The sequence below is a fragment of the Vidua chalybeata genome, chromosome 5 (assembly GCF_026979565.1).
Source record: "Vidua chalybeata isolate OUT-0048 chromosome 5, bVidCha1 merged haplotype, whole genome shotgun sequence".
NCBI lineage: Eukaryota > Metazoa > Chordata > Aves > Passeriformes > Viduidae > Vidua > Vidua chalybeata.
Genome location: NC_071534.1, coordinates 14,155,807 through 14,182,435, shown reverse-complemented (window position 1 = coordinate 14,182,435; position 26,629 = coordinate 14,155,807). Strand labels below are relative to the sequence as shown.

Here is a 26,629-nt window from a genome sequence, read left to right as displayed (position 1 = left end):
CCCAGCCAAAACAAGTGGAAGGTTTTCTGCTGGGTTAGCATAGAGTAGGGTCTGAGAAGACTCCAATGACTACCAAAGCCAGCACAAAGAAGATGGCTGGTAGCCAAAGGAAGGCAGGCGAGAAAACAGGGAGAGTGAAAGTGCAGTGCTACAGAGAGCTGTAGCTGTTCTTGTTCATGGTGAAATCACAGCTCTGCGGTTTTCATGGCTGTTGTTTTGTCAACAGTGTAGATCAGGATTTGTCCTTTAGCAAGGTTTTACTGTGTCTGAGATGGTCACACCACATCTGGCAGCAGAGCAGCTTAACCGTTCCTCGGTCCTCACTTAGCCACTTATTCTCACGCTATGCTAGTCTTGCTCATGTAAGCTCTGTGTGGCATCATGATGTGGACAAAACAAGGAAAAAAATTAATGACAGCATAGGGGAGGAAGGTCATCTCCCTGTTGGTTGTGATCAGTGTCCTTATTTCGTACAAGGTGTGGCCCAGCCAGGCGCAGGGTTGGAAGGACTGAAAAGCATCCCTGAGGGGAGAGCAAGCTGGGACTCCTTACGCCAAAATTGTTGCCAAAGGTGCATGCCATGCATGAATGTGCTGCCTGAAAGGTGGAATCAGCAAGGAAAGCAGTCTCACAGGGGCCTCCCTGCAATAACTTTCATTCCTGCCTACCTACAGACTGTAATTGCTTGATGGCATTCCTAATCATTGAAAAATCATAGTTTAAGATGTAGAGAGCTTCAGCAGTATTTTTGCTAGTATTTATAATACTCTTGAATATTGAAGTAGTTTTAATTGAATTTACAAGAAAATTTTACAAGAGTAGAACCTGAAAGGAAAAAGTGTTCCAATATTGAGGAGAATGGAAATGCTTCTGTGTCTTATTGAAATAATGGTCAGAAGTGTTTTGTACATATATTTTGATTGTTTTATAATATTAATTGTTGTTCATGTAGCATTTTAAATCACAGAATTACCACAACAATTTTACAATGGTGTTCACAAACATTCTTTTCTTAATTTAGGGCTTTTTGCATGAAAGCAAAACATTGAAGCAAAATATAACCATGTCTGTATGGGCATTGTGCAGTGATTGTCATTGCTCAGATTCTGCCATCTGCTAGTCATCTTTTGCTCAGTGCAAGATAATTCCTGTTTCTATATCAAGACCACATTTCTTGAATCATGTAGCGAAGCTACCTGCCAAGAGCATTATTTCTTTAATCTCTGGCTGGGTACACTAAGTGGTGGTTAATTTCCACAGTCCTGCCAGTTTACTGTAACAGAGGTAAGCTACATCCTTGTTGAAACAGTCTGTCACACACATAAAAAGTACAATTTGTAACAAATTTTGCAGTTACTCTTACCAGTATTAACGGCAATAAAAAACTTTGTATTCTGCATAGAAGTAAAATTGTCAAGCTGACTTCTTGTGGGGTTAAAAAGTATTTGTACCTTACACAATATGTGGATCGTGACATTTTAAGGGAGCAAATGTGAAGCAGTTCTATTATATGTAGCTTATTTTGTAAAGCAAAGGTAAATGCACATAAAACTTTAATTGCTTCTTAATCACCACATGTACCTGTCGATTTGAGTGGCTGATACAGAACTTCAGTGCTTGAAATTACCTCTCTTGAAATGAAAATGCTGCTGGTTAATAAACAGTTTTTTGTCCTTTACTTAAGCAAAGAAGCAGATTAATTGTTTAAAAGTACTTGTACTCAGAAAAATCATATATTTTTAGAAAGCAATGTCTAGAAATTTCTTGGGCAGTAGTTTGACAAGCATTTCTTTTGGTGGTGCTGGCAGTTTAAGTAATCTCCCCAGCAGATTAGCCTCACTCATTTGCTCTGATGCGTCTGCTTCTGAGCATTGTGGAGACTGGGTTGAAGGTTTGATCTGTGCTAAGAATAGCCTTTGTTTGCTGGGCTGCTTTTCAACCTGCATCAGTGTCCTGTTCCAGATCACAGAATGACTAACCAGCCAGTTTTACCTACCATGCTGAGGGGAGAGGAGCAAGTACATTATGATACTGCTACCAAAAGTAGCACCTTTTTGGGCAAAATTTCAAAATCAACATAGGCTGATGGGAGCTTGTACTTCTTACCCTCCACCCTGTCCCTCTCTCATACTGACCTCGATCTGCATGTTCTGGCCTGCTTTTGTCTGCTGGTACTAGCATTTAGATGATGGTATGGTTGCAAAATCAGGAAGCTGATCCAGGAGGAGCAAAAAGCCTCACAAACTGTTATGAAACAGTATCCTTACTGCAATATGCATATATATTCTCTATATTAATTGGGAGGGGAAGAGGAGTATTTGTATAATGGTGTAAATGCTGGGAATTATTTGTAATACAGATTTGCAGGATGTTGCAGGCAGTTTTGTGAATAGCATAAAGGTTTCAGAGTTACCTGGGAATTTAAGACAAAAATTTCAATTTGAAGGTGTCTGTAAACTCTGTGAAGACAAATTCTCTTTGTACTGCAAAAAATCTGGCCTTTCTGATCAAGCCTCTACAAATAGCAGCTGTCCTTAATTTTTATTGATTGACAGATAATGTAATGAATAATACAATACCGTCTACCATATGCCATAGACTGTAGGCTGTGAAGAATTTTTAAAATACTGGTAATTATTAAAACACTTCCATGAATTGTGTTTGAGAGCATTCACACAGAGATTTTAATACAAGATACACTCTTTGCAAACTTCACACAATTCAGTAGTTTTCCCTACCTTTGTTAATAGTTCCCCATTATAGAATTATTTAACAGAAAAACAGAATTGAAACTGCCAATTGCTGTTCTCATACAAAAAACCCTTCTGTCACTGCAAGTGAGCCATTAAAGTACATTTATTGCAAACATAGCACAGCTATGATGATAGATATTGTGTCTCATGAACATCAACAGTAATAAATATTCAGTTTGGTTGACATACATGGACTTGTCAAAAACTAATTGCTTTACTTAAAGTGTTTGTAAAGTTCACATTGGAAGGTATTTCAAAATGGGTTTAGATCAGAATTTTCTAATCAGAGAAATTAAGGTGTTGAATTAGATTACAAGCATTCGCATTTTTTATAGAATAAGAGTGTCAGACTTTCCATGGCCTTGTTCAGAGAAACTGGAAGTTGATGAAACCTGAAGGTTTAATCCATTAAGGTAGTGGATCCATTAAAATAGTATATCTGTTGTCAGTCCATTGCATTTGTTTCTTCTTTCTAGGTTACACATTCCCAGGAAGGTGGTACACAAACACTAATGGATGGGACACCACAACGAATACAGATTGTCCCTGGAGACTCGGGCCTCTCTTTATCACAGCGTATACAGGTATGCTTCATCTGATGCATTTTAAAAGCAGAGATGAACTATTTCCTTCTGCCAATTTCCACATGCTGTTTTATTTTGTTTTCATCATACTACTTGCTTTAATGTAAATATTCAGCCCCAGATGGCAGAGACCCTTTCTGTATAAATAGGAATAAAACATCATTCCAGTCTTTCCTCTCTTTTTTCTTTTTTTCTTTTTCCCTTGTAAGAATTTTAACATTACAAAAATCCTAACTCACTGAACAGAAAAATACTTTTTTGCAAGTGAAGCTATTCCTTGAAAGTTGAATATTTGGTCTATTTGGTAGTTCAATTAAGTTGGAGGATTTCTACATTTTGGAGCAGAAGCAGGGAGGGAAATACTGAATTATATCTTTGAAGTAATGAAAAAGTGCAGAGAAACTTAATGTCTGAGAAGAATACTGGTTTTTAGTTGTCCCAGCCCATGCTGTATGTCTTGGTATTATAATTGATAACCTGGCCAAATAATAAGCTCCAGTTGAAGTGAGAGTAGTGAAGTTTTTGGCAAAGTAGGTACTTAAATCCACACAGAAATGTATATAGGGAGACTAGGAACATTTGGGGAATGAAATTTTAAGTTTTATGCCTTAGAAGTCAGTGCAAGTCAGTTTTATTTTTAATTTTCATTGTAGAGAAAAATATCAACTGCAGAATAAATGTAAAAAATATTCTCAGATATATGTTGTTCATACAAAAGCACACATTTAAGTGAGCCAGCTGCAAGTATAATCTTGGCTGCTTTTTCTTTTACCAGCTTCACTCTAAACATTGTCCTCTGTTTTTCTCCTGTTTTGGTGCATTATGTTCAAGCTTTCAACCTTCCAAGGCTCTTCACAACCACCCCCTATATATTAAGGGGGTTTTTTAGATTTATTACCCCCCAACCTGTGCTCTAGTTGTGGTATCTGTCTTACCAATCCCGTAGGTCTTCATTCTTTCAGCTACCTCTGCTCCGTTTCTACACTTCGTGTACAGCTGTACTTTTTATTAATTAATTTGTGCTCATCAATTAAACACCATTCTGTCTTCAAAAAGGACAGTAAGCACTTTGGTTGTTGTCTCTTGATGTGTGTGGAACAACACTCAGTCAAAACACTCATCCTTCCTGCAAGAGACGTCTACAAACGTATCACTAGAATCAAACTTAGTAATAAAAACTTTGCTCAGAGAAGAATTTATGTGAAGAGCAAAGTAGTTTGTAGAAATAAATGTATCTCAATGAAATGTCCATGATAAATGTTAAATTGAATAATTTTGAGTATATATTTTCAATCAATATTTTTTCCTTTATCATTATTAAATGCACCTAATTATCTGAAATAATGAAATAGAAAATCCTCAGTAGAAAGTTCTTTAAAACATGTTTCATTAGTCACTCTTCTTAGGGAATGCTAGTATTTCTTCTGGGAGAAAAGATGAATGTTACATTTGTTCAACAGGCATTCTGCACAAAATTGCACCTGTTATAAACAGGTGTATTAGTTGTCTGTGTTTAGACATTTTCTTTTTTGTAAAATAGAACCACACAGTTACTGAGGTGTTTAATTTATTGAAATGATGTTCAAATGGAAATCAAAACTTGTTAACAAACAAGGCTTAAAAGCAATAAAGGCAAACACCATCTTCCATTATCATCAGGGTGTTTAAATGAAATACATGAGGGTAATGTGTTTTTATGCAGTCAATTCTGAATTGATATGTTCCTGTTTTCTAATATTATTGTTATAGCAATATTGAGTTTCAGATTATTAAGAAAGATAATGTGTTGTCACTGATTCGTGGTCAGAAGATAAGTGTTTTTCCTCTTCCCTCTGATTATTTTTTTCTCTTACCTTGACATTTAGGTATTGCAAGTTGTTGTACTATGGTGAACTACTCCACTTTTCAGTGTCCCCATTGCGATGTAGGTGGAGGTTTTGCAGGTGTGTGGCAGCTGCAGACAAGAACATGCTTAATTGTTTAAACTGCTTTCTCTTATGCCTCTGTCAGTTGTCAAATGCTTGTCAGGTGCAGAAATCACTTGTGCAGGTTGAATAACTTTGTAAGGATATTAATGTAACATTATACCTACCATGTCATGTAGTGAAAACTACCTGGGCAACCTCCTAGAATTGCAGGATTCCATTTGAAGATTGGGACTCTATTTGTTAAATAGAAGGTGAAGTGAATTGGGTGAAGTATCAGTGGTTCTTCTGCCTATTGTCCTGCCTATCTACAAGTACATATATTTTTTTTGGGCTACAGTAGGAAAAAAGATAACTTAGCATATATGTCCCAGAAATAATTTCAGCTGTAGTTCAAGTTTGGACATGCTGGTTTTTGAGTATACTTTTTATACACCTAACTACATGGAATATATACCTTTTTTGGGGGTACACACAGTTGTGCTTTTAAGATTTGATAGGGAGACAGATTTTAGTTAAGAGTGTCTTTCAAAAAGCAGTTCTGGAAATTCAAAAAACAGCACAGTGTTCTGTTTGGCCTTTGTACATCTATGCACCCTGTTGAGCATAATAAAATGATTTCTCCAATGATTTCTCCTAATCGAAATAAAATAGATGTTTGGAAAGAAGGGGAGTGGAATATCTGCTACTTTGGAAATAGCAAAAAATTACACAGGAGATATAAAGATTGTAAATGAAGGAAATGGAACAAAGAAAAGGAAATTAAGGAATGAAGGAAGTGAAAAGTGCAAGGAAGTGTGCCTTCTAAAGAATACAGAACCAACATAAAGGAACTTAAAGAAGACATAATGGTCTGCTGTAGCCATATGTGGTCCCAGACATGTGGATATATAAAAAAACTGAACAGAAAATTTATCATGATGATAATTATTGTCATGCTTTAGCATTGTCTTCTCATCCTATACCCCAAATTCCATTATAATTTTTGTTCTTTAGCATTTAGAATTTTATCATTTTACCTGCACTTTTCTCTTAGATATCTTAATCATATTTTACAGAGAAAAAGATTGAATTTTGATCCATTAACATGTTAAGAACACAAGGCCACCTGAAGGAAACACATTCGTTTTGTGTAATGAAACTCCTGATTTCTGAATATTTGAAAGTGGCAATATTGCATTAGAACTGCTGAAATTGGATACTCATCACTGCTTATCTTATTAAAATCTAAACTATACACAGGTATTGAGCATTTAGAGAAAGTAATAAGCCTGTTGTGAAGGTGCAGTTGCAGAGTTGATAAAAAATTCATGTGAAATTATACCTCGTTCAGTTTCTTTGTGCCGTGGTTCTCCACCTAGGAAATATAATTAGTATTGGCACCCCAATTACTATGGAACAAGTTATGGTAAATATTAGACAACTAAATAAATGTCATCTGTAATAAAAATAAAATTAATATCTGTAATATGAATGTTGAGGATGTGTAGATTAACATAAATGTTTGTCTGTAGTTTAAAAAGCAAGTTAATAGGAGCTATTTTATTCTGTATTCAAAATCTATAATTCAAAATAGTTTACAGGAAACAGTCTTTGTAGGATAATTCTCCTTAGTCTCCAGAATAAACCAGGCAGTTTTCCTTACAGATATTCTGATGGAGATATGCAGTGACTAAAAATAAGATTTATAATGGAATATATATAGAATCTTGATTATTTTCTCTGAGGATTATAGTCTTTTGACAAAGTTGGCAGAAAATAGAGGATAATTTAATAAAATTCTGCTGTATTTGTGCTTGAAAATAGGGATAAAATGGAAAAAAACACCCTGTAAAATGAAGTCTAAAATGTATATACAGGTGCAACAATATAATTGCTTTTCCTGCTGTTTGCTGCTTGCTTTATTCACTTGGACATCTACGTTTGTGGTTTTAAGAAGGTTCTGTTAAGTAACCAAACCTTGGAGGTGCTGCAAACACTTCATGTAGAGAGCAATGAATTCAAGATTTAAGATTTCTTATAACCTGGTGGGTCTTAGGGCTCAGCTACAGATATGCTTTGAGTTCTGGAAGTTAGAATTGTCAAGAGTTTCAGTAGTGTTGTAAAAACATGCGTCAGTTGTAGAACTTGAGTACGAACTCAGCATTTGACTTCAAACACCTTTGATTGAAATGTGTTTCAAATACAGTGAAAATCCAAGTTTTCGCCTGAGTTTAATTCGCTCTTGTGTGACGGAGGGGAAGATGATCCTGCTTCTCAAATGTGAAAGGCAAAATCCCATTTTCTTCAAGTGCCCGGATTGGGTCCAAAAAGTTAAATCACCATAACAATTTGAGATAAATGTATTATTAGATTGTCACAGATCAGCAGACGGGCCAGAAGATTCAGATTGTTACATCACTTGATCAGAGCTCAGCAGGCAAGCAGTTCATCTTAACAAATCATGATGGCTCTACCCCAAGCAAGGTGATCCTTGCCAGACAAGATTCCACTCCAGGAAAAGTTATCCTAGCAACTCCAGATGCTGCAGGTGTCAACCAACTGTTTTTTGCATCCCCTGATATATCTGCACAACACATCCAGGTAGATAATCCACTTTATTTCATATTTTTCATTCAAATGGGATAAGAAAAGATGTTTTATTTCCAAATAAGTCTGTCTGGGTTCTCCTTTTTGTTTTTTTTTTTTTTAAGGTATAATTTTCCTTGCACTACGACTCACTGTGGATACTTAAAAATTATGAAAAATCTTTTGTTAGTAAATTTCTTGCTTTTAAAATTTATATGTTGGCTCATAACATTAGGAAGAATACAGTTATTTTTATTGTCATTTCCAGATTCTGCCATGCCAACAGTCCTTTATTTCTGCTCATTAACTCTCCATCCGTTTTCATGTATTGTTGAAAAACGTTCACTTTTCTCCATTGTCCTTCTCACTTAACATTCCCTTTGCTTGTTTTCCTTTTTGCACGCTGTTGCAACTACTGTTCAGCTGTGTGAATTGTAGTCCACAGCAGCACTTTGACTATTTAGTGGGGCATTACATTACTCCATGGGGGTGAGGAAGCAACACTAATGATTTTGTATTTATTAATGTGACATTGTAACCAGGCAGGGTTGTAACTCCCTTAGCTGGTTCCCAGTGTACCTTACTCCCATGCACATTATATGTGCCCCTTCTTAGCTGACACCCTCCCAACTTCCAAACTTTCTGTCCTACATTCTCAGCCAGGCAGGGATGAGATGGCACTGATGTGAAGAATGTCAAAAACATGCAAGAAGAGTTCGGAGATGTGACCTCCTATTCAGAAACAGGAGGTTACTGCACTCCAGCTAAAGTACAGTTACTGCATGTGTTCCACCCACACACATTTATGCTGCTGTTACAATCAGCCAGACAACATTCAAATGGCTGCAGTCCATTTAGTCTTGTATCAAACACTTAAACATTATGACCATAACAGCTGCCTAAGGAAAAATGTTAAAAGATGGTCAAATAAATAATGATCTTTTTAAAATATCCTTTTATTTCCATTAGCTGATGATACAGAGGAACCTCCTGATTTGGAGACTGCAGTTAGATCATCATATTGGATAGCTGCTATTAAATTTAAACAACCTTTTTTGTTATTTATATAGATCATGTAAGCTTTATTCTGTATAATATCCTATGGTGTGCCAAGAATACATTAGATTATTTGACCATCTGAGAGAATTGTTTAATTAGGTGTCTCTTGCACTAGAAGATACTGTTAAAGATTTGTGTGGAGGTTTACAGATCACTACAAAATCCTCTTTTAAGCAATCTTTTTTTCAGCTGCAGACCATTAAACTGTTCAGTTTGTGCTTTTCTGTGAACCAGTCAACTGATTCACTACCCACACATTGTGTAAGCTTGAAAGAATCTCTGTATTATATAATACTACTGGTCTTGAAATTCATAGTTCTTTGCAAATGAACACCCTAGGTCCTTGCTCCAAAGAATTTGATTACTGTGAATAGGGGACCAGTAGCAAAAGCCAATCCTATTGAGAGACATTGAAGCATGCTTAGTGTTATGATACACTTTGTATTTTAGGTAAGCCTCAACAAAAATATAAAGCAGTGGGATATAAGTAGTCCACATAAAAATTATTTTCAAAGACAGCTTAAGAGATGAGAAGTGTGCCACACTGGTTTATAAGGCAAAATTCAGGAAAAGAGAAAATCTGTAAAAAAAATTGAAAGCTGTAGTTCTGATTGTATCATTTGGGCAAAATAGGTCAGTTTGAGAAGCAACAGGGTATTCTGTCACTCCAGTTAAATTGTTCTGTTGTCCACCAATATGTATGGGTCGAGATTTCCTTTGTCCATTTAAAAGTTTGTGAAATACAGAGTACCATTCATTTGCTGTTCACCCGCATACCTTTGGAATCTTTTGTATTTTCTCCCTCAGATGATTTTTCCGTCTCCAGTTTCACCTGTTTTCTTCTTCTTCTTCTGTAGTCTTCACTTGAAATGCCCATTTGTTTGTTCTGGCAAAAACTTCTCTGTTATTGCATCTTATCTTTACATTGACTCATTTGGCAAGACCCTTTCTCCCATCATCTATTTTAACTTCAGTGGCTCTTTTTCATATTAATAATAAATTTTTATTCTTCATGTTCAAGGTCAGTTAATAAGTTCTCTGAGTCTGGGGTTTTTATCTCCTCATGGGCTGATTCTGTAGTCCTTCCTTATGTGGAACTTCCCATTTCAGTGTAGCCTTAATTTATGGAAGGACTTAGAATTTATATTTTCTATAATATAATGAAAATACGTAATGTTAATACTGGAAATTTGGAAGGATCAATAGGTTAATATTCTCTTAACTCATCATCTTATTTTTCTTAAAAAGTTGGTGTTTTTTTAAAGAAAACAGATGAATCTCAGAGACTGTATTGGTAACAAAGCTAACTAGAAAGAAGTATGCTTGTTAAACTTTCCTACATATATCATCTGTACTATGTTCCAAACTCTAAAAAGCACAATCTCTAAATTTTATCTGTGGAAGAGAGAGCACATTCTGTTACTTCCCTTTTTATCAGAGGTCTTGTTCTGAACATGTGAAGCAAGAATGAGGAGTCTGGTTTCCATTTAAGGCACAGCAGAAATTAAAAACTCTTCAAGCTTCTAAACTATATTCTCTTTTGAATGAGAAGAACATTTTTTTCTTTTCCATGTCAAGATGATGTTTGGTTGTTATTTGTAATTTGTATGTTCCTTTCTTAAATGAAATTTTTGTTGTGCTTTATTTATGTTGTGGTGGGATAGTTTTCAAAGATTAAGTGAAATGTTCTGATGCCTGCCCTGTAGTACTGGGATTCTAAAATTATGTTCTTAACAAAGCTTTACAGGTACCAGAGATAGATGAATGAGACAAGAATACTTTAATAATGTCAAACTGTTACTGAAAGCCAAGCTATATACCAGTTGGAAGTTAAAGGTTGTGTCCAGAGTTACATTTACTTTTGGTCCATATTTATGTGTATTATTAAAGAATAAGTTAATAAACCTCTGTGTAGGTCTAGTAGCCTTTGCAAGGAATTTTTTTTGTTCCATCTGTTTAGTGCTTCCATCTCTTCTGCACTATTGATGAGACAGTAGTATATAAATATAAAATTGAACAAATGGTAAAAGTATGCAGATGCTAAAAGTTTTTCGAAATGTCAGTCCATTTTGCAGAAGTAGTATTTGGAGAAATGAAATCTTGAATTCTTCTCAAAAGCATTACAAATAAAACTCTTGTTCCCTCCTGAAAGGGAGCATAGTGGCATGGCAGGTAGCGACTTTGTGTCTCTGAAGACCATTAGGTGTAATCAAGAAAACATGATGCTTTGTAGATTTAGTTCCCTATCTTATACAAAAAAACACAAGCATAAGATATATTTTACTATTTCTAGATGGTAAGAAAAATAAAAATTAAATTCTTTCCCACTTTTTTTCAGATTTTAACGGACAACTCCCCCAGTGAACAGGGCCTAAATAAAGTGTTTGATCTGTGTGTTGTGTGTGGAGACAAAGCATCAGGTATTTGTATTTTTCTTTCTTTTTTTTTTAAGGTGGTGCAATTTTATAAAAGCTGTTTAAAATTCTTCTGAAGCTGTGTAACAGTTTACATGCATATAAATGTATACATTTCTATACGTGCAGTGGAGATTTTCACTAAATGGTACTCTAGCATCCATGGATAGAATTTATTGTTGTTTTACACAGAATCATAGAATATCCTGAGTTGGAAGGAACCCTCAAAGGTCACTAAAGTCCAACTCTTGGCCCTGCACAGGACACCCCAAGAGTCACACCCTGTGTTTGAGAGCCTTGTCCAAACGCTTCTTGAGCTCTGTCAGGCTGGTGCTGTGAGCACTGCCCTGGGGAGCCTGTGCCAGTGCCCAACCACCCTCTGGGTGAAGAACCTTTTTCCTAACATATAACCTAAAATCTCCCTGACCAGCTTCATGCCATTCCCTTGGGTCCTGGCACTGGAGGGAGCAGGTCAGTGCCTGCTCATTCATTTCCCCTTGTGAGGAACCTGCAGACCACTCACTATGAGGTCTCCCTTCAGCAGGGAGCAAACTTGCTAGAAAGTAAAATGTATTAAATTTTGGCAACGTTTAACATAAAAAATGCAGTTGCTAGAGCTCTGAATACTTATCAGACCTCACCCATCTCAAGGAAATTTCTGCCAAACTTAAGGCAAAGATTTGATTGGGGTGTTCTAGTTGTTAAAACTTCTCTGACTCCCCAGAGGAGGGCTGGGGTTTCCCTTGAGGGGCTGAAGATCCAAGGAGGTTTTGCTCCTGTGCTGGCCTTGGAATATTGGGCAGTGGTAATGACTCTGGGGAGAGTGCCGTGTTCCTCTGAGCAGCTGCAGGTTTTGGGGAGCCTCCCATGTGGCAAGCACTGTCATGAAAACTGCTTTGCAGACACTTCCAAGCTGGAATCCAAGAAGCTACATCAAAGAGTAGGTGAAGAAGCAGCCCTGGTACTTTGCAGAATGAATATTCATAATCCAGCTGCCACTAAAATGTTTCGGACTATATTCTTTTAATACATATGATGCTTTTGAAATTTCACATTTTAGTAGTGGTAAAAAGGTTGTGATAAAGGAATCTAGAAAACCTGTCAGAATTTCTAGAAACTTCAGGAAAGAACCTTAAAGTGTTTTTTCCTAAATTAGGTCATATTTGTGACTTATTTTGTAATGTGCCATAGGTATTTCAAGGATTCATAAACTAAAATTGTTGGAACTGCCAAGCATGCCTTCATCAATCCTTTTTATTTATGTTTATAATTTTATGCAAAATCAAAATATTTTACTTCTAAAAATAATTGTAAAACTTACTTTTTGTAGTCTATCTTAGAAATTTTTATATTATACAGAAAACATGCTGAACTGGTCATAAAAAAAAAATGTTGTACTTATACTAGATTATTCTTTCATTTATGTTTTACTGCAAGAACCACGGAGATACCATTACCCTGTTAGGAAAATGAAAGGTGAAAATAAAGCTTTGAAGTGATTGCCTCATGCTGTCAAATGCCATATTTGCACTTTCCATGGTTGTGTTAGATTTAATGCATATAATTTCAACAGCTGAAATTGTAATGAGAAATCATGTGAAAATTACTAGAGAAATCTATAAATTAATTTTTTTTGCTATATTCTTACTGACCTGTTTTCTTAGCCTTTTCTTAACACTGCTGTCAACAGATAAGGAAATAATTTCATAAGCAACTTGCCTGTTTGTAAAATCCTGTTTAAGTGCTTTGAACTAGAAAAATTGTTCACTTGCTTTTTTATTTTGTTTTATAGTCCAAATATATTTTAAGATCTTCAACCAGAAAAGCAAGTGTTCCTTTTCTGGGTAAAATAGCTAATACTTTGTCTTTAATAAATGTAAAGTCTAAAATGTTAATATGATACTGTAAAATTAATTTCATGTTTTCTGTTGCTTTGTAACTAGGGCGTCATTATGGAGCAGTAACCTGTGAGGGATGCAAAGGATTCTTTAAAAGGAGCATACGGAAGAATTTAGTTTATTCCTGCCGAGGAACGAAAGACTGCGTCATTAACAAACACCACCGGAATCGCTGCCAGTATTGTAGGCTGCAGAGATGCATCGCCTTCGGGATGAAACAAGATTGTAAGTCTGAGTAAGAGCAAACTACTTCACCTGGCAGCTGCTTCATGCTACAAAAGATATGCTTTGTATAGATACAAATTGTTATCTTGGTTACATATTTTTAAATTGTTGTATCTTTTTCCTTTAAAGAAAGTTTGGTGTATCAGAAATATTAAATGCTACCAGGTGTTTGCTTTAAAAGCTTAATAAGTTCCATCCCATGTGATGAAAGTGAATGAATTGTTACTCCTACATGGCAAATATCAAACGTGTCTGCATTGTTTTTTGTGCAGTTCAACTTTTTTATGTGTAAGTTAAGTTACTGAACTTTGTGAACTCCTACCTTCCTTTCAGTTTTTCCACAACTGAGTTTACTGGCAATTGCTGTTCACTTTTGGCAAAGCTCTGCAGAGACAGTTTTTCACAAGGCAGAGATCCATAGTGATCTAAAGTTCAGTTCTTACCCATTCCTGCAGATTCCAAGTTCCTTTTTAGCTTTCCATAGGTTAGATGTAGTGGTAGTGCAACATCACAGCAGTGTCAGAATACTAAATACACAGAAAATCACACAAAACACAAATTATTCAAACCTAATACTGTGACGCTGTTGTCTTGTTGGTCTTGTTCTCTGCTCTCTATCATCCTTATTTGACTGACCCTCTTGAACTTCTGTGGATATTTTCCTCCTTACAGCCCTGCATCTGTCAGCAGAAATCAGTAAGACAGAGGAAATTAATTCAGAAAGGGAGGAAAAGCTGGGGCAGTGAAAGTGGATCTTTAGCCTGTAGTTCAGCTGGCAGTAAGTAAGAAAAGGCCCCCCCGACAGAAGACGTTTTAAGCAGAACACAATCACTGGGCTTAGGGATCAGAAGGCAGGAAGATAATCTCTGGGTCACAAGGGAATACTGAGTGGGAGAGAAGATTGTTTGGTGCTAAGAAGTCTCATTCCTCAGTGGGGTGGGGAAAGGAAAGAAAACTTAGCATAGTCTTGGACTGTAGCTCCCTCGGTGAGGTTTATTTGTCCCTTGAAGAAGCCTTGGCCTTTTCTCAGCCAAGTGAAACCTTGCTACTGAGCACAGCATTGACAAAGGAAGATTAAATACTTGCCTCCATCTCCCACCCTTTAAAGCACTATTTGTGGGTTGCAGGCTGACTTCAATAGCATTGTCAATACTTAAAATTACAACATTTGGGGTTTAAGATACTTAATAATGTAAAAATCTGAATAGCATCACAGTCTACTGCTATCTTGAAAAGTTTTTAATTTTTTATCTGAAGTTACACATTTTTCACATTTCCACATTTCCCCCATAGGGGGTAATACTGTAAGTTTCATTTTAATGTCCAAAGCAAGGTGATACATCTGTAGGCTGAAGCCCCAGTTCATTCCACCTTGTTTCACTGAGTCATTCAAATTAAAAATCTACTTCCTCTCTGAAGTCAGTGACTGTGGGTCAGGGTGTTGCCCAAATTGATCTTAAATGGTCTGAACTCAACTTTGTGAATGTACCTTTCCCTCTGTATTGTCTGAAGTCCTAACTTGAGAAGCTTCTTTAAGTGAATGAAGTTATATGGGTTCAGCATAGACCCACAATCCTTGGAAAAATGTACCATGAGTCCTTTACAAAGGAAGTGAGAATGTGAGATAGTGAAACTGAGAGAATGAGAAGCTTTAAGCTTCCACTTCGATTAAAATTAAAAATGAGGGGATGTCTCCCTTAATTTTAACTTAAAAATGTTGCATATGTTCCATCTCAGACTTCGACTACTACATCATTTCACTTAGAAGTCATCAAGTCAGTGTGCTGGTTTTATCCAATTTGTTAACTTGTTGGTTATGGGATGTATTTTATATATATATTAGTTTCAAAATTATTATTAAATCAAATATTAAAGAAAGAAAAAAGTATTATTTCTTATCCTGTAATTAGGGGTGATTTAATAGTTGGGTATTATTTCTGTAGCTGTACAGTGTGAGAGGAAACCTATTGAAGTGTCAAGAGAAAAATCTTCGAACTGTGCAGCTTCTACAGAAAAGATCTACATTCGGAAAGATCTTCGTAGTCCATTAGCTGCAACCCCAACTTTTGTAACAGACAATGAAACAGCAAGGTATGTGAATTGTATTCAGAAGTGGCTATCTCTGTATTCTGGAAAAGGAAAATTCTGTTTTAAAATTAATCAAAATTAAAACTTGTGCTGTTTTCTATCAGGTCAACGGGTTTGCTGGAATCAGGAATGTTTGTTAACATTCATCCGTCTGCAATAAAAAGTGAGCCTACTGTGCTGATGACTCCAGATAAGGTATGTTATGATATGACTGATATGATAAGTAGAGCTAATTGCCATAATTTTATATGTAAGGAGAGAAGGGTATTCTATTTGGTTAAATTAATTTTTAAAACACTCCTTTACAACATTCACCAGTGTTTCAAATGCCTTCTCTTTACAAGAATCCTCTTAGCCTCACATAGTAAAAATTCTAAAAACATGACAAAGTAAATCTCCTTTCTTCACATTTTTAGAGAGTCTTAAGGGCATTATTATTTTAATTTTTGTTTTTGGGTAATCCTTACACTTGGTTTGCTCTTTTGTACAAATAAAGTTTCACAAAACTTCTCATGGCACTATCACAGTGCCACGTGTAAGTATTGGACTCAGGATTTTTTTATCCTGAATCACTGTTTTTTTGGCAAAGCTGATAAGACCTATCTCATCAACAATTACATTTATGAGCTGGTTTTCCTTTGTTTCCATTTTGTTGCACTTACTGATCCACTAAAGCCATGTGGTAGCTTCTTCACATATGCACAGTAGGAAGCATTTTTGTTTTTCTAGCTGATATTAAATTACCTCATGTGGGAGAATGGATTGTAAGAGAATAGAGATAGTGCTGCAGGCAATCTTGCCCCTGATAAGTTGCAGCTGTGTAAGACAGGTGACCAGTATTGAAGGAGAAGACTCATGGAATGCTGATGTGTATTGACCAATCGCAGAAGACTAAAAGGGCAGGCAGGTGTTATGCATGTGAGAGAAAAGGTGTGAAGAATTAGCACAAAAGGTGTGTTGGAACTAGCCGGTTGTGCTGTGAGAGGAAGGAGTTTGTATGGCTTGGGGCTGCTGGTGGGGTTGTAACAGACAGTTTGAAGGCTTTAATAAATTGCTGATGCTTGCTGCTGTCTTTGTCGCCAGTCTTTTGAGTCCTCTGTCAATTAGGGAGGTTTTAGATAACAAGGGACTGATGCTGGTGTCAGTCGTGTGACCGCTGTCAGATTGGTGCCCTGTTTTAGGGGTGAGTGACAACAAGTGGTACCTTGTGTGAGGAGTGACCAACAACACCCTCATACTGTTTTCATGCATTTTGCTTTGATTGCTCTGTCTGGTGTTAGCAGCAGCAGCTGCATATTTGTCTGTAATAATGTACCTTTTTTTTTTTTTTTTTTCTTCTTCTGGGACAGAGCGGGCCACATCTTACTGCCTCTCTGAGTTGCTAGCCAGTACTGAATCACTTTTTTCCTTTGCAGTTAGACAAAGACATAAACACCAAAAAGGCTACATAATTATTTTTCTGCTTGTTCATAAAGGTGACTTTTCATGCATTCCTTCTTCTCAGACATTTGCCTAGCTGGTTACTACTGACTCATTTACATGGTGAAGGAAGATGCTAAAAATATAATCTAGAGCATTCTTATATTCCTGGTGATGGACTAGTGCATAGAGATGTGAAATCTTTCTGCACTTGCTTACCATCAGTAGTATTCTTTCAGAAAGAAATAGATAGCTATTACTTCTACAAGTAAATGTCAAAATAATCCATATTTTAGATGCAGTGCAGTGTCTGATTGCTGTATTGTGGTTACCTATGTACTGAAAAAGTTTTCTTACAGGTATATCTTTTTATATGCTCTATTCTTCATTTATGTGAAAGCTAGGCTCTTCTCTTGCAGGTTAACTGCTGCCAATTAACTGAGAATTAAAAGCTGTTCTTTTCCCGTAGGTGGAAGCATGTCAAGGAGATTTAAGTACACTGGCAAATGTGGTGACTTCATTAGCAAATCTCAGTAAATGCAAAGACACGTCACAAAGCAATACAGAGCTATCCATGATCGAAAATTTGAGCAATGGAGATGCATCATTACCTGAACTCAAGCAAGAAGAACAAACTAGTAGTGATGTTACAAGGTAAGGCATGTTACACTTAGAGAAGAGAAGGTCTCTCAATTCAGACCAGGCAATTAGTTAAATCATCACAATGTAGGAAATTTATCTACTTTAAAATAATAGCAGCATAAGCTCATGTAGAAGGCAAATATTGTAAGAGTCTTCCAAATGAAATCAAAAGAAAGTTCCATTAGAGAAATAAATCCTTTTAGTTGTTTGTACTTGAAATTAATTTCAGTATAAATGTTACAGCTGATTTTCTTACCTTTTGATTGGCCATACTAAGGTATGTTAGGTCTTGTACTATAGTCTTAGTACTTTGTATCATCCTGGAAAACTTGCTCTTAAGAGATCTCATCTGTGTGATAGTTAAGTGTCTGTAACTATTAGTCACCTTAAAAGCTTGAAAAGCATTTTCCTTCCACACAAGAGAAGTTACAGAATTCTCACTACCAATATTAATGCATTCACTGAGTATCTTACAAACTTGTATTTTGCAATGGTTTTAATGTGCCACTGTGGTGAGCATATGTGTAAGATGTATATACAGAACATTCACAGTTATTCCATCAATCACAATTGTGTTCTTCCTTGGTTGTCATCTCATGCAAGCTTCTGCCTGCTGTCCCAGCAACTGTCTTTTACACACCACCTACATTTTACATTCTGTTCTGAAAGTGTGTGCAGAGTAAATCCATTAAGGGGAAAAAGATGGGCGTATAGTGGCTGAAATATCTGATTTCCATTTGGTCTCTACTGCTTTGTGTAATTGCGAGCAGATTACATTTTTTCTGCTCCTTTCCTTTTTACTGCATAGAAAGTCAGTCTGACTTTTTATAGATGCTGATTTGGGCCTTTGCTTTGTCCTCCTTGGTAAAGGATGTTAGAATATGCCATGTAAGTAGTATTGTTACATGTGCTGACAGACATCATTCAATACTATGGCTGTTCAAAGAGATGTAGAAATCTTGAATTTGTGGGCACTTCTAGATGCTTATTTTTACTGTTCAGTTTTAAAAGTCTGTCTATGAAAAGACATCTAGTTCTCTCAGCTAGAGAGTTTGAAAGAGCTCTGACTTGATGTACTGGTCAAGTAGGTTACCTAATAGCTGTACAGTGGGGAGGTTCAAGTTAAATACTGCTGTGAAAGGGAAGTTGTTACTCTAAGAGAAACTAAACATTTTCTCTGAATTACTGAGTTCCCTGTCAGGCCCTCTGCCAGTGTAGTATATTGTAATTTTACATACCTTGTCCTCTAATGCTTCATGATATTCTTTCTTTACAGTTTATTTGCAGTCTTAAATATCTGTTAATGACTGAGCCTGACAAAAAGAAAAACAAAATTATCTGTAGCAAATTATATCAATGCCATGCATTTCAATGTTGCTTATGCCTTGTTTCCTCACTTTGAGGGCTAGATTTTCATAGCTCCCAGACGAGCTTTGTTCTAGATTTTCTTTTCCATGGTGTTTTACTTTACAGTTTGCTCATGTTTACTTTACATTGCTCATATTGGGGCTTTGTATAGGAAAGGACTCGCATTACTGAGCCATGAGGAAGCAAAGCTGCTACAACTTCTGCTGGCTTACTACTGGCAGTTTATGAGATAGAAGGGAGAAGATTTCTTTGAAAGGAACATTGAAAAGTGACTTGGGGGGGAAAGTGTCATGAACAGACATGGTTAACAAGTGTATATGCCCACACTATTTTTCTAGCACTCTTCAGCCCGTGCTATAATAAATACAGGATAGTGACAGATGTATATGACCTTTACCTTTTGGGGAAAGGAAAAGTCTTGTTCTTCTCTTAAATTTCTGTCCCTGCCACATGAAGAACCCCACAGAGATCCTGTTGTTTCTTTAAAAGCAGCTGTCACTGAGCTGCTGTGTTTGCCTGTTCTATCTAAGAGTGAATTGTGGAAGACCTGAAACTGAGATCTTCTAGCAGGAGTCTATAGTATAGTTTCTAGAACTGAGCCATGAATGCCTTCCCTTTGTGCCAGCGTTGCGCTTACCAGGGACAGAAGATGGCCCAGGTATGTCTGTATAGTTCACCCGTGTATGCCCCAGTCACTCTCATGTGTATTCGTCAAGGTACCCAGGCTAGTGAGGACCAAAAAGTAGTTCATTTACCATCCCAAGCCTTGAGGCAGTGTCAACAGCTTTTTCTTTGTGATATTTTGTTTGGTTGTCTGTAGTTATGTCAAACAGCTCATTGGTGGGGTTTTTTTTTTGTTTGTTTGTTTGGGGTTTTTTGTTTGTTTTTTTGGGTTTTTTTTCATTTTTAGACATGCTAGTGAATCCATGTAGCTAAAGAGTGTGGGGGTAGAGAAGGTGGCCAATTTCTATCCCAGATTTTGGCATTAAATCAGTGATTTTTAGACTCTGTGGTAATAAACATGTCTATAAATTGAGAATGAGCTCTACATACTAGCCGATAATCAGCTTTTGTAAAGTTTTCAGGTCTCAGTGTGTAAGTTTTTCATACAATACTGTATAGAAATGTTGCTGTTCCTGGGATATGTCATCTGTCTGTAGGCAGTGATCAAGTCTGTGTATATTTGATTGAAGGTGTGTCAGTTGTAGTTCTTAGGTGTATTTATGAACAGAAAAACAACACGTGTTATCAAGCAGCCAAATATTGAGTAATACATCTGTGCTTGTCCTGACATCTGCCTTCTAGCATTTGTGCTTGTGAAAGCCAAGAGGCACCGCCACACAGCAGAGGGTACTAAGGGTTGTATTGAAAGCATGGGAGTGCTTTCTCTGACATATTTTGTAGCAGTCTTTTCAAATTAAGTTGAAAAATGTTGTTGTAGTTACAACTCATTACTTAACAAAAAAATAATCTTATTCTGTGCTTCATAGCAGTAAAAGCCTGTAAAATTTATACGTGCGCTAAATGACTGTAACAGCAGTCTGGTGATCATGTCCTCAAAGCACTCATGCCAGCACTCTCAGTGAACATCACTAAAGAGATATTGAAAAGCAAACTGTGATTCAGCAGCACAACCAATATGTCAAAACTGTGAATTTGTTGGCAACTAGTATTATAAACAGGATCTGCTGCTAATTTTTGTTTTAGAGTTAGATGGAATGTCAGGAAAAGCATGCTACTGACTTTTATTTTCCAAATCTCACTCTTTGAAACAGACTTCTACATATAGGTTTCAGACGTGTGCAGGTTCCTCTTTAAATTGAAACAGTCTCTAAAATGAAATTTTCTTTTTGTTTTTTTGTGATCTTACAGGGCATTTGATACTCTTGCAAAAGCATTAAATCCAGGAGAGAGCCCAGCATGCCAGAACTCTGAAAGTATTGACACCAGTGCACAGCTGCTTGGTGGAGAAACAAGCATGAACATTGTTGAAATAGAGGGGCCACTACTCAGTGATGCTCATGTAGCATTTAGGGTACTGAATACTTTCTTACTGTTGACTGTTTATAACTATTTTGACATAGTGATGTACAATAATGATCTGACTAAGCTTTATTTTGAATTTCTTAGAGGATTGTTTGTTCAGGTATTAGCATTAATTTTCAGTTAATGAACTGCTTTTCTTCACTGGTTAATTTTTGTCTGGGAGAAAGTCCTGCACTCTGCAGTGGTTTAGCTGCACTGGTTATTTTATAGTTTCTTACCTTAAGAATACTGGGTAAGGAATACAAAAGGATTTACATAGACAAAGTATTTGCATGAAGCAGAGTGAGAATTTAATTGCATGAAGCAGTCAGTATCCACGTTCTCACTTGTTAACGGGTGGGTCTGATGCAATCTGCAACTGAATTTTGAGACCTTTAAGTGTATTTGTCAGTTTCTTGTTTATGTAGATTGCCCTATTTTAGCCTGCTAGTAATTGACTTAAATACAGTTGCTGTGTTAGTTAATGATATATTTTCTGGATTTAGTTCTCATTTTACAAGCTTGCAGGAATTCCTATTATCTTTTTTATCACCTTATTTTTCATGGACAAATCAAAAAGCTTGGTCATCTGAAAACTTAGTAACAGGCATTTGGTCAAACTTTACCCCTCTTACCAGCATGTGTTTTGATCATTCCAATTAACATCTCTAATGCAAATGTCAGCTCTTTTTTTTTTTTTTTTTTAATTGCATTAGCCAGAACATTGTATTAAAAAATATAAATTTCTGAAGACAGAATTACATGTTCTAAGCTATTTTGGGTGGAATCTTTTTCTTTACATATGCAGGTAACATCACTAATCTTACTAACATTGTGAACATCCTTTCTGAAATATGTTGGTTATATTTTTTGGACTTGGGAGCAGCTGTGTATTGGGTATGTTGCTCAAACATCAAAAGATTTCTCTTGTATTTCTTTGTAAAATATTAATTAAAAGTAAAAAAAAAAGAAATGTTTTGTGAAATAGTTCTCTCACACACACTCTATCTCCAGGAGATGTAACTCCTCTAATGTAAGCAAGTTCATTCCAGTTACAGTGATTCTTCTCTCTTATTCTTTGAGAATGTCTCAGAAGTTGAGTTTTGAGATTTTCCATCTCCAGTTGTCCCAGACATGAACTTCTATGAACGAATCAAACTTTTTGTCTTTTTAGTTTCTGTGTAGTTATTTGACATACAGCGTGTAATGGTGTGGCTAATAATGCAAAAGGGAGTAATTCAGTTTTGTGTCGGGATTATACCTTTTTTATTTAAAGAACAGTTTTATTTTTTCACTTTAAAGAAGCCCCAAGGACTGATTTCTTCCTGAACGTATTATGAAGAAAGTAAAGTAACTGTCTTACACTTTCTTCTTTTTTCTTTCTTTCTTTCTATTTTTGTTTTGCAGCTCACCATGCCTTCTCCTATGCCTGATTATCTTAACGTTCACTATATCTGTGAGTCTGCCTCCAGGCTGCTTTTCTTATCCATGCACTGGGCACGTTCCATTCCATCTTTCCAAGCTTTGGGGTAAGTGTTTGGTTTATTCACTTACGTTGTGGCTATGTGCTTTTGAATTTTTGGTTTTTATTGTTTTCTTCAGGGACTTGTAAAAATATAAAACTGCTAATTAAAACTGTTATAAATCTTAACTGTAAGGTAAATTTTCTGAATTAAAACTACTCCCAGTTTGAGTCCAAATTCAGGACTTTGCTTGGGTTTTGTAAGAAAAAGGATTAATTTAAAACAATTGGATGCCTGCACACTGCTGCTTCTTAAAATATTTTGAGAAAATAGGAATTTCTATCACCTTTTTAATAGCTACAGCTCTATGCTATATCCTGATGCTTATCAGGCAATCACCAAAAAGAAGTTTCTGTCTGAATCCCCAAAATTTTTATCCTTATAAGGTGAATTACAAATAATAATCTTGCCTTTAGTAGCCTATATGAAGAAAATGGTTTGCTAGATTCAGCAGATACTCAGAATGAAGTTGTCTAATTTCAGGAGATTTGCCAAAAATAATTGGCTTCTGTAACCAAAGGTAATTACTAACTGTTCTTTTTACAGTTTGTATAACATCCTGCTTCTCCATCAGAATTCAGTGTATCACTTAAGTTCAATTTTGTAGTCCATAGCTGATCATCAGGAAAAAAAATGTCCAAACTGCATGGGAAAAACTGATTTATCCTATATTCAGAAGTAATTTTATGAAGATACATCAAACAAATAAAGATATTGTATCAGCTCTGACACAAATGGTGAATAAATCATGATAGTTTGTTCTCGTCTCAGTGTTTCTGTTTAATATCAAAATAGTCTGTGACTGTGGCAGCAAAGAGAATTCCTTTTTTAAAATGAGAGATTCTCCCCTTTTCCAGGAAAGCTGTCAAAAGCAGGATGATCTGTGATTACTGTTTGTGTTTACTCAGATGCTTCAGCCAAATTATTCTACGCTTTTTAAGGAAAGATATTGTATTGTGTGTAATTAAGCCTGTGTGTTGGAGAAGGAGAAAGGAATATCATATAAACTTAAAGAATAGTAGGGGTAAAAAAATAGGTAAATATGATGTAGAAATTGTTGACCTGCAGAATTACAAAATGCATTGCAAATATACATAGTACATTATGTCATTCTAAGTTTAAAAAATGTTTTTGTTACAGAGAGACAACTGCAAATTAGTACAAATTGGTATTCTAACAAAAAATGGGAATTGCTTCTTAAAAATAAAATTTAGTACAGCAAACCTCTCTTGCTCCAAAAAGATTTAGCAAGAAAAATCTACATGTGCTCTTTTTATCTGTTATTTCCCAATATATTTTTATGCTTAAAAAATGTGGAGGAGTAAACTGCCATAATAGTGTTAATATTCACCTATAATAGCATTTACAGACCCAGTCAAGAACATGGGCAATGGTATATAAATAACATAAATTCAATTTTTCTTTGAAGCGCCTAAAATGCAAACTATTTTCAAGTGGAGATTTATTTGAAATTAATGCAGCCTTTATAGTTGGAGTACCTTATATCCTATAATTTTAACTTTCAGAAGGCTGACTCATTTCACTTTTAAACTGAAGAGAAATTCATGGAGCATGATGAGTAATGGTTTTGTAAGGAAGACGGATAATTGTACCTAGGTTGTTTCCTCCTCAGGCAACATTCTCCTTTAGTCACAGCAGGATAGTTGCCTTTGACCTAATGATGCTACATATTGATTAGTTCATCTTCCTGCATGGGCATCTTTGTTCACAAGAGAGTTTCCTACTGAAGCCTTCGCCAAGCTGGTTACAGCCTCTTCGTTTTGTGAGGCTGCTTAAGCAAACTTAAGAACTGGTTCTAGTGGAACTTTGATCAGCCATAAAGATGCTGTAGATGATACGTTTATCTACACACATGTATCAGAGGAGTAACCAGTGCGCCCTATTTTCAATGGTGCTCAGCACAGTCCCTTTGATTATGTTAAAGGAGATGAACAATACATGCAGAAGCTTCATGTACAATATTGTGTCTACCATAAAAAGAACTTGATCATAATGAAAAATACTGCTTTCAGTAAGCTCTTTGTAATCTGGTTAAGGACAAGTCTGTGTTCACCAGTCAGTTGGCATCTTAGTATTGCACTAAATCATCAGAACTGTACTTGAAGATTATATCTGCATTCTTCAAAAATCCATTCCACTGTATTTTGTATTTTGAAATCCTAGCTTTAATATGCTTTTCTTCTTTGATAGATCTTGTACTTCTTTTAAATTTCCATTATTTATATTCACTGGCTAAAGCTGTGAAACGTCGTACCTGATTTTGACTCCTCTTTGGTGGGATTTGCTTTCTAAGGTACTGAGCTCTTGTTAAGCTCTGTGAGTTAGAGACTTGGCATAACTGAAAGTTAGGTTACTAATACAAAAGTGGCTGAATATGAATTGATATCTTTTATTTTAAGCTACAGTAAATAAATCCTTATGACTGGTATTTATACTTCGAAGTCTGTATTTCAAACCTTATTCCAAACTTGAAAGGGATGCAGAAAGTAGCAGTCAGGAAGCTCAGAAGCTTGATCACACACATTCCATTTCACCTGTATCTTTAATTAAAAAAGTATACCAACCTGTCAATTTTCAAGTGAAAAAAAAGACCCCTGAGTCTGTTCTATGTCCGCAATACAGGAACAGTGCAATCTTTTTTTGTCCATGCATATAAATATTGTCCCAAATCCTAATAAAACTAGCATGATGGAGTACACTGTGACAGTTGTAACTGTCTGGGATTTACTGTAACTTCATCTTGCTTTTGTAATAGAAATCTATTTCCTTTTAGGTCATTTAAACAAAAATGTATTACTTTACAAAAGTCACTTTAAACCAGGTATTTTAATTCTAGCATGCAAAGAAAACTGATGCAGAACTTCATTTTGGTGTTGGTTGTAATGATTGAATTAGATTAATGTTTTATGAAGTGTTTCTCCAATATTAAAAAACATGTGTGAATGCAAATGGCTGGTTTTATTAAATTATTGTGCTTTTTAATAGACAGGATAACAGCATATCATTAGTAAAAGCCTGCTGGAATGAACTTTTTACGCTTGGTCTAGCACAGTGCTCACAAGTTATGAATGTGGCAACGATCTTAGCTGCTTTTGTTAATCACCTTCAAGGCAGTTTACAACAAGGTAAGGTGTATACTGTGCACGTGCCAGACATGGGGAATTACTTGATATTTTTTAAGTTTTGAAGTTCACAGAAGCTCTTTATTTATCCTTCAGTTGTTATTGTAAATTTACTGTTTAAAGAATTTCACGTTAATATTGAAACAAAATAATACTAGCAACTACAGTGCCCAAGATACAATTTTTTAGCAATTTTGCAAAGGTCAGTTATGATAATATTTAACTCCAAATTAAAAATATATATTTTTGTGTGTTGTATTGTCTAATAGTGTTCTGCTGTCTGTTAATATAATCAGCCCAAATTAGGAATATTTTGGGCAGCATCAATGTTAAGAATGCAAGAGTACTGTGAATATGATAAGGATACAAAGTAAAGAATGACCCACCTGTCCTTGCTCTTCATAGCTGTGACACAAAGCAGCTGAATGCCAACTTGATGATAACAGTTCCTTTACATAACTTGGCTTGTTGACTTCCATGTATTAGTTTTAGTCTACATGGAAGTCTTCAACAGATCTCCACTAAGTACACTTTGTTCCCTGCTAATCCTGTGTCCTGCATCTTTGGCATATTTTTCATTGAAATGAAAGACATATCAGTTGGCCTCTTTTAATTCTGTTCTGAGCTGGAGGGGAGTTTTTGCTAAGCTTTGTGTACTCGAGGATACTCACAAGGTTATCACCACTAAAAGCTATCCAGTCAATAATAGTATAATCTTCATCTGTTCATAGTCATAACACATTATTCATAAGGTAGATGCACATAGAAAAATCTAATAATTTTCAGATTTAACTGATTTTTTGAGTTGTTTGCTGTTAGGGGTATGAAAATTCACTGTTGTTGATGCTATGTAAATGCAGATTGGTAAACTGGAAACAAACAGCTACCAGACTATAGATTTTTCATCTTCTTTTATGATAAGGTAATTAAAGAATTACTTCCAAGGGGGTTTTGTGATTTAAAAACATCTACAAGATCCTTCTATAAATAATAAT

General features: G+C 35.8%; 1 protein-coding gene across 3 annotated transcripts in view; it reads left to right on the top strand.

Moving 5' to 3' along the window:
- Window positions 1-26,629, top strand: part of NR2C1 (nuclear receptor subfamily 2 group C member 1) — a 48,256-nt gene that overhangs the window by 16,384 nt on the left and 5,243 nt on the right. For 2 of the 3 annotated variants that reach the window (XM_053942020.1, XM_053942019.1), the window contains 10 exons: window positions 3,230-3,337; window positions 7,615-7,845; window positions 11,228-11,309; window positions 13,247-13,426; window positions 15,370-15,517; window positions 15,619-15,709; window positions 17,403-17,587; window positions 20,816-20,978; window positions 22,376-22,497; window positions 25,498-25,637. In XM_053942020.1, the coding sequence (XP_053797995.1) occupies window positions 3,266-3,337; window positions 7,615-7,845; window positions 11,228-11,309; window positions 13,247-13,426; window positions 15,370-15,517; window positions 15,619-15,709; window positions 17,403-17,587; window positions 20,816-20,978; window positions 22,376-22,497; window positions 25,498-25,637 (1,414 nt within the window). In that variant the 5' untranslated portion in view covers window positions 3,230-3,265. The remainder of the gene's footprint in view (window positions 1-3,229; window positions 3,338-7,614; window positions 7,846-11,227; window positions 11,310-13,246; window positions 13,427-15,369; window positions 15,518-15,618; window positions 15,710-17,402; window positions 17,588-20,815; window positions 20,979-22,375; window positions 22,498-25,497; window positions 25,638-26,629) is intronic. The other variant, XM_053942021.1, reaches the window with a different exon arrangement.